The sequence below is a fragment of the Ursus maritimus genome, unplaced genomic scaffold (assembly GCF_017311325.1).
Source record: "Ursus maritimus isolate PB19 unplaced genomic scaffold, ASM1731132v1 scaffold_14, whole genome shotgun sequence".
Taxonomy (NCBI): domain Eukaryota; kingdom Metazoa; phylum Chordata; class Mammalia; order Carnivora; family Ursidae; genus Ursus; species Ursus maritimus.
In genome coordinates this window covers 56,919,260-56,927,432 of record NW_024423786.1, presented here as the reverse complement: position 1 = coordinate 56,927,432, position 8,173 = coordinate 56,919,260, and the positions used below count along the sequence as shown (strand labels likewise).

The 8,173-nt window shown below is 67.4% G+C and overlaps 1 protein-coding gene across 2 annotated transcripts in view; it reads left to right on the top strand.

Annotated features, from left to right (window-relative positions):
* The window catches only part of APC2 (APC regulator of WNT signaling pathway 2), a 17,624-nt gene that overhangs the window by 8,596 nt on the left and 855 nt on the right, over positions 1-8,173 (top strand). For both annotated transcript variants that reach the window (XM_040629669.1, XM_040629668.1), the window contains exons 10-13: positions 497-574; positions 803-919; positions 1,286-1,500; positions 2,264-6,386. In XM_040629669.1, coding sequence (XP_040485603.1) covers positions 497-574; positions 803-919; positions 1,286-1,500; positions 2,264-6,386 — 4,533 coding nt within the window. The remainder of the gene's footprint in view (positions 1-496; positions 575-802; positions 920-1,285; positions 1,501-2,263; positions 6,387-8,173) is intronic.

The window sequence follows — 8,173 nt, the reverse complement described above, 5'->3', positions numbered from 1 at the left end:
GGGGTGGGGGGGGAGCGGGGGGGGGGAGGGGTGGCCGGAGGGGGGCGGAGCCGGCCAGGGGGCGGGGCCAGCACCTCCCTCGACCTCATCCCAGCCTCCAAACAGCCTTGAGACATGGGGACAGTTGTCCCCAACTTTTAGGCGGGTAGACTGAGGCCCAGAGAGGGCTGGTGGGGCCCAGAAGGCTGGTGTCTGGACGCGGTCAGCCAGGCCACCATGCTGTTGGCTGCTCTGGGGCCGACTCTGCCAAGCATGGTGCCTCTGGACTGTGGGGCTGGGTGTCCGCGCTGGTCTGGGCCTCCCTGCCCTCATTGGAGCAACAGGCGGACTGCTGCCCCTCCCCCACAGCATGCAGCAGTGAGGGTAGGGCCGGGGCTCAAGCTCAGCCCCTAGTAGGTGCTCAGTGAGCAGAGGAGGGAACCTGGAGGTGGGGGGGTCTACTTCATGCCCCCTGCCCCGCCTGGCCTGGCGTGACTTCCCTCTGTCACACCAACAGGCCACGCTGTGTGCCCGCCGGGGCTGCATGGAGGCCATCGTGGCCCAGCTGGCTTCCGAGAGCGAGGAGCTCCACCAGGTACCTGGGTGGTGTGGGTGTGGCACCAGGAGTGCCCTGCGGGGCGTCCCACCGCCTGAGGCCTTTCTTCTGGCAAGGCCCCCTCTCCCCTGGGTATGGAGAGTCTCCAGTGAGGGGCATCCCCTTCAGTGTCTCCCCGGCCCCTCCTGGCGCGGGGTGGGGGATGGGGTGGGGACCTTGGGCGCCTGGGCCCTAGGTGCACCCAGTCCATCCTCTGCCCTGGTCCAGGTGGTGTCCAGCATCCTGCGTAACCTGTCCTGGCGAGCTGACATCAACAGCAAGAAGGTGCTGAGGGAAGTCGGCAGCATGACTGCCCTGATGCAGTGTGTTCTGCGAGCCTCCAAGGTGGGTGCCGGCTGGGGCTGGGGGCTGGGGGCAGGGGGAGCTCACCCCAGGCCTCGGGAAGAAGGAGCAGCCAGGAATGTTCAGTGCCAGCCACAGGGCAGGGAGACCCACGGGAGGGGGGTGAGTTCCCCATCTCTAGGGGGCAATCAAGCCATATAGTGCACTGTGTAGCAGGTGGCCCACACCTGGGGCTTCCAGCCCTGCCTCTGAAAGATACTTGTACTTTTACTTGTATTGGAAAACGTATTTGGGTGCCTTTCCTCCCAGCCTTTTGTCCACACCCTGATGGGGAGGGCGCGTGAGCGGGGCTGGCCTGCCCCCTCCGTGCCCCCGCCACTGACCCCCTCTTCCGTGCGCTGTGTCTAGGAGTCCACCCTGAAGAGTGTGCTCAGCGCCCTGTGGAACCTGTCAGCACACAGCACTGAGAACAAGGCGGCCATCTGCCAGGTGGACGGCGCGCTGGGCTTCCTGGTGAGCACACTGACCTACAAGTGTCAGAGCAACTCCCTGGCCATCATCGAGAGCGGCGGCGGCATCCTGCGCAACGTGTCCAGCCTCGTGGCCACCCGGGAGGACTACAGGTCGGCCCTCCCATGGCCAGCAGGGGCGGAGCGGGAGGCGTGAGGGCACCAGGGGAAGGTGGACGCTGGGGTGCAGGGTGGGTCTGCGGATGGCAGAGCCCACTCTGCTGTGAACGCAGGACAAGCCTTGCTCTGTGCTGCAAGCAGAGGGTCCCGACTGGTCCCTAGGGACGAAATTTTTTTAGTGTAAGTATATCCCAAATCTTGTGTGAGGTATACTTATACTAAATTTTAAACTTATTAAAATAAAAACATGTATTATTTACTAAATATTAATGACAAATGCTTGTATTAATAAGTACTCATTCCTTGTCAAAATAAAGTATTATTTATTAGATGATAGTAATGTTTTTGACGTAGGAAAATACATCACATTTATTTTTAGTGTAAGTATATCCCAAAAATGGCATGGGCTATACTTGTGCTAAAGATTTTATTTATTAAAGCCAATAAAACATTTATTTATTAAACAATACTATTAATTAACAATACTTAGCATTTTTAAAAGCAGGTAAGACTTGCCTTCAGTACAAGTATATCCAAAATATTACAAGATGTAGTCGTGTTAAAATGAGATAAAGTCAATTTTACATTAAAAGAAAGTATTAATTTATTATTTTAATATATATCTTAGTAAATATTTATTCCGTTTTCTGAAATTTAAAGTTACTTTGGTGCCTTGCCTGACCCCCGCGGGGTGCCGGAGGGGCGGGGCCGGGAGGGGCGGGGCCCGCGCGCCGGCCTGACGCCCCCGCCACTGCAGACAGGTGCTGCGGGACCACAACTGCCTGCAGACACTGCTCCAGCACCTGACGTCGCACAGCCTGACCATCGTGAGCAACGCCTGCGGCACGCTCTGGAACCTGTCCGCCCGCAGCGCGCGTGACCAGGAGCTGCTGTGGGACCTGGGCGCCGTGGGCATGCTGCGCAACCTGGTGCACTCCAAGCACAAGATGATCGCCATGGGCAGCGCCGCCGCCCTGCGCAACCTGCTGGCCCACCGGCCGGCCAAATACCAGACGACGGCCACGGCCATCTCCCCGGGCGCCTGCGCACCCAGCCTGTACGTGCGGAAGCAGCGGGCGCTAGAGGCCGAGCTGGACACGCGGCACCTGGCGCAGGCGCTCGACCACCTGGAGAAGCAGGGCCTGCCCGAGGCCGAGGCCGAGGCCGACCCCGCCTCCAAGAAGCCGCTGCCGCCCCTGCGGCACCTGGACGGGCTGGCCCGGGACTATGCCTCGGACTCGGGCTGCTTTGACGACGATGAGGCGCCCTCCCTGGCTGCCGCGGCCGCCACCGCGGAGCCCGCCAGCCCTGCCGTGCTGTCACTCTTCCTGGGGAGCCCCTTCCTGCAGGGGCAGGCGCTGGCCCGCGCCCCACCTGCCCGCCGCAGCGGCCTGGAGGCGGAGAAGGAGGCCAGCGGGGAGGTGGCCGTGGCGGCCAGGGCCAAGGCCAAGCTGGCACTGGCAGTGGCGCGGATCGACCGGCTGGTGGAGGATATCTCCGCCCTACACACCTCATCTGATGACAGCTTCAGCCTCAGCTCTGGAGACCCCGGGCAGGAGGCGCCGCGCGAAGGTCGGGCCCAGTCCTGCTCCCCTTGCCGGCGGCCCGAGGGCAGGCGGCAGGAGGCTGGCGGCCGTGCCCACCCACTGCTGCGGCTGAAGGCTGCCCACGCCAGCCTCTCCAATGACAGTCTCAACAGCGGCAGCACCGGTGATGGGCGCTGTCCCCGCGAGCACACACGGCCCTGCCCACTGGCCGTGCTGACCGAGCACCGCGAGGGGTCCCCGTGCAGCCAGGTGCGGCCCAGCCGGCTTGACCTCCATCTGCCGGGCAGCCAGGAGCCAGCATCCCGGGACGCCTCTGCCACAGACGCCTGCGTGCGCACCATCAAGCTGTCGCCCACCTACCAGCACGTGCCGCTCTTCGAGGGCAACCCCAGGGCAGGCACGGCGCCCCTGGCCCCCGGAGCACGGAAGCAGGCCTGGCTGCCCACGGATGGCCTGAGCAAGGTGCCGGAGAAGCTGGTGGCAGAGACAGTGCCGCTCTGCCTGTCCCGCTGCAGCTCCCTGTCCTCGCTGTCCTCAGCTGGCCGCCCAGGCCCCAGTGAGGCCGGGGACCTGGACAGTGACTCATCCCTGGAAGGGCTGGAGGAGGCAGGACCCAGCAAGGCAGACCTGGACGGGGCCTGGCTCGGGCCTGGGACCACTTCCCTGCCCGTGGCCATCCCAGCAGCCCAGCGGGGCCGGGGACTGGGGGTCGAGGACACCACGCCGTCCAGTTCCTCGGAGAACTGTGTGCAGGAGACGCCGCTGGTGCTGAGCCGCTGCAGCTCAGTGAGCTCCTTGAGCAGTTTCGAGAGCCCGTCCATCGCCAGCTCTGTCCCCAGTGACCCGTGCAGTGGGCTGGGCAGCGGCACGGTCAGCCCCAGCGAGCTGCCCGACAGCCCCGGGCAGACCATGCCCCCCAGCCGCAGCAAGACGCCCCCGCTGGCCCCTGTGCCCCCCGGCGAGCGCGAGAGCACCCAGTTCAGCTTGCAGTGGGAGAGCTACGTGAAGCGCTTCCTGGACATCGCAGACCGCCGTGAGCGCTGCCGGCTTCCGTCTGAGCTGGACGCGGGCAGCGTGCGCTTCACCGTGGAGAAGCCCGACGAGAACTTCTCATGCGCTTCCAGCCTCAGCGCGCTGGCCCTGCACGAACACTACGTGCAAAAGGACGTGGAGCTGCGGCTGCTGCCCCCGGCCTGCCCTGAGCGCGGCGGCGGCGGCGGCGGCCCCGGCCTGCACTTTGCTGGGCACCGCCGGCGGGACGAGGCTGGTGGCTGCCTCGAGGGGCCGGCAGCCGCCGACCAGGAGCTGGAGCTGCTGCGTGAGTGCCTGGGGGCGGCAGTGCCCGCCCGGCTCCGCAAGGTGGCCTCGGCCCTGGTGCCCGGATGCCGCACACTGCCCGTGCCCGTCTACATGCTGGTGCCTGCCCCTGCCCGGGTGGACGAGTCTTGCACCGACTCTGCCGAGGGCACACCTGTCACCTTCTCCAGTGCCACCTCACTCAGTGACGAGACACTGCAGGGACCTCCCAGGGACCCGGCTGGCGGGCATTCGGACAGGCAGAAGCCTGCAGGTCGTGAGGCCCCTGCCAGGCAGGCCACTGGGCAAAGGCACAGGGCATGGGGAGCAGGCCGGAGCACGGAGCAGGCCCAGGGAGCGGGCAGGAGCCGGGTGGGGCTGGAGCTGCCCCTCCGCCGGCCCTCGAGCGCCTGCAGGGACCGGGACAGTGCCCGCCCCAGCCCGGCACGCGGGGACGGGGCGCCGCAGTCACTGTGCCTCACGACGCCCACCGAGGAGGCCGTGTACTGCTTCTACGACGACTCAGACGAGGAGCCGTCCGAGGCAGCGGCACCCCCGCGGCGGGCGTCCGCCATCCCCCGTGCAGTGAAGAGAGAGCGCCCGGCTGGCCGGAAGGAGGTGCCGGCTGCACCCAAGGCTACGCCCAAGGCCATGCAGGCCGCCCGCGCCCAGCCCAGCCTCATCGCTGACGAGACACCGCCGTGCTACTCCCTGAGCTCCTCCGCCAGCTCCCTCAGCGAGCCTGACCCCCCTGAGCACCTGGCCAGCCGGCCCCATGCTCCTGACCCAGCTGTCCACAAGGTCCCAGGCACTGGGGGTGGGTCTAATGGCCCCCCAAGCCCACGGGCAGAGACGGGGCTGCTCCGGCGCTGCGTTGGCTCCGCGGTGCCCAGATGCCGGCTCCAGGCGTCAGGCCTACAGCGCCGCAAGCCCCAAGCTGCCCAGCCAGACAAACAGCCAGCAGAGGGGCCCCGGGAGCGCGGGGACGAGGCAGCAGGCTCAGACCACGCCTCAGACCTTGACAGCGTTGAGTGGCGTGCCATCCAGGAGGGCGCCAACTCTATTGTCACGTGGCTGCACCAGGCGGCGGCATCGGCCACCCACGAGGCCTCGTCTGGGTCTGACTCTGTCCTGTCTGGGTCGGGGCTGTCAGGGAGCTCCACCCTGCAGCCCCCCCTGCACAGGAAGGGACGGCGGCTTCAGGCTGGGGGCCAGGCGGGCAGTGCCGCGAGGCCGGAGAAACGGGACTCGGCCCTGGCCCGGCACAGTACCAGTGGCCCCGAGAAGCTGCGTGGTGCTCAGAAGACTGCATGCAGGGTGCCGGCCGTGCTCCGGGGACGGACTGTGATCTATGTGCCCAGCCCGGCCCCTCGGGCCCAGCCCAAAGGCAACGCTGGCAGCCGCGTGGCACCGAGGAAGATGGGCCCCCCCAGTCCGGCACAGCCAGCAGCCCCCGCCAAAACCCCCAGTCCTGGGCAGCAGCGGTCTCGAAGCCTGCACCGGCCAGGCAAGATCTCGGAGCTGGCGGCGCTGAGCCCTCCCCAGAGGAGCGCCACACCGCCCGCCCGCCTGGCCAAGGCCTCCTCATCCGGCTCCTCCCCGGCCTCTCCAGCCTCCCAGCCTCCTACGAGGAGACCGCCCCCAGGGGCCCAGGCCTCAGGGTCCCTCCCCGGCCCCGGGGTATCTTTGGTGCCCCAAACACCCACACGGGCCCTGCTGTCCAAGCAGCACAAGACACAGAAGTCACCTGTGCGGATCCCCTTCATGCAAAGGCCAGCCAGGCGTGGGCCGCCACCCCTGGCCAGGGCAGCCCCGGAGCCAGGCCCCCGGGGTCGGGTGGCAGCTAAGGGAAGCCCCGGCACCCGAGGGGCCCGCCTGGGCCTGGTGCGCGTGGCTTCAGCCCGCTCCAGTGGCAGCGAGTCCTCCGACCGCTCGGGTTTCCGGCGGCAGCTGACCTTTATCAAGGAGTCCCCGGGCCTGCTGCGCCGCCGACGCTCAGAGCTGTCCACCCCGGAGGCCGCGTCCCCCGCCTCCCAGGCCGCCTCGCCCGCGTGCCCTGCGCTGCCTGCGTCTTCCTGCTCCTCGCGTTGCAGAGCTGCGGGCAGCCCCAGGCAGGTTCCGGTCCCAGCGAACCCCGCACCGGGCCCAGTCCCGGCGGCCAGCCCGGCGCGGCTCTGAGAGCCGTCGCCTGCCTGTCCGCCCCGGCCGCGGCCCGAGGCGGTCAAGCGATGCCGCCTCCCTCCGCACATCAGCGTGGCCCGCAGGCCTGCGAGGGACCACCCGTGGCCGCCCGGCGCGCCCGCGCGGCGATGGAGGCCAGGCTCTGCCAAGGAGTGGCAGCGCGCAGGCACCCGTGGCGTCGCATCCGGGCGGGGCGTTCCGCACATCCTGCGGAGCACGCTGCCTGCCACTGCCCTGCCACTGATAGGAGCCCCGTTCGAGGAAGGCCCCCACGGCCCCCCACAGCGCAAGACCAGCGATGCCGTGGTCCAGACAGAGGACTTTGCTGCCACCAAGACCAACTCCAGCACATCTCCCAGCCTGGAAAGCAGGGCGCCCCCCCAGGCCCCGGTCAGCGGGCCCACCACCCTCCTTGGCAGCGATGTGGACGGGCCCGGCCCCATCAAGGCTCCCACCTCTGCTCCCTTTGTCCATGAGGGCCTGGGGGTGGCTGCGGGGGGCTTTCCCGCCAGCCGGCACGGTTCCCCCAGCCGCTCAGCCCGTGTCCCCCCCTTCAACTACGTGCCCAGCCCCATGGTGGCAACCACCACGGACTTGGCCGCAGAGAAAGCCCCCACCGCTGCCCCCGCCAGCCTCCGGGAATAGTGGCCAGGGCCGGCCTTCTAGGACACCCTCTCCTGGCCAAGGGCTGGCCTGGCTGCCTGGGAGGGTGGTCCCAGGGTCCATCTACCCAACAGAGCCCCTGCCCTTGGAGCCCCACCGCAGCCTGAATTGGCCTCACATCTCATGCATAGACGCTTGCTTCCGTGCTCCGGGGGTCTGAAGGGAACGGGGCTGCCGGAGGGACCTCCAGTCCCAGCCTGGAGTGCGCACAGGGAGGCAGTCTGGCCCCAACCTGGCCGGCACGCAGAGCCTACCCTCCCGGCCTGGGCCGCCCTCAGCAGCAAGCTCCAGGGCCCCGAGCTCCGCTGGGCCCACGCCTCAGCAAGACCCTCCCATGTCAGGAGCCGCAGGGAGGTGACAGAGCCCGCCCGAGGTGGGGGAGAGGCTGGGGAGGGTGGCCCCGTTAAGCAGCGCCTGCCGGCTGGGGGCCTAGACATCTGGCCCAGCCTACGCTGGGATGAAGCCTGTAATTTTGGAGGCCCAGTAATTGGTTAATGATGGCTTTGCAGGTTTGTTTGCCTTCTCAGCCCCAGCTGGGGAGTGTGGGGGCGGGGAGTGGCTGAGCCCGACTCAGAGCCCCCGCCCCAGACTGCGCCACTTAGGGAGTCAGGAGTGTCCCAGGGCTGGTGCCTGGAGCAGCCTGGAAGAGCAGGGAGAGGCCGGTGCGCGGACCACAGACAGCTGGAACGGTCTCTGGCATAGACGCAGGCCCTGGTTGGGGGAAGGGAGGCCCTGGAGGTGGGTGCGGTGCAGCGGGAAGGAGGCCCAGGCGTGTTGCAGGGTGACCCTCTGGGAGGTGTGGGGGTGCTGGGACGACACCAAGATCTGCGAGCGCACCCCGTGGGAGGACACGTGTGGAGAGACGTTCCCGAAGGCGGCTGCCCCGCTTTCGGATTCCATTCTCCTTCGCGACACACGAAGGGCTGGGCTCCCCAGGCTCCGTGCCGGGTGCAGCACGTCCTCGGCACAGCACAGTAGCG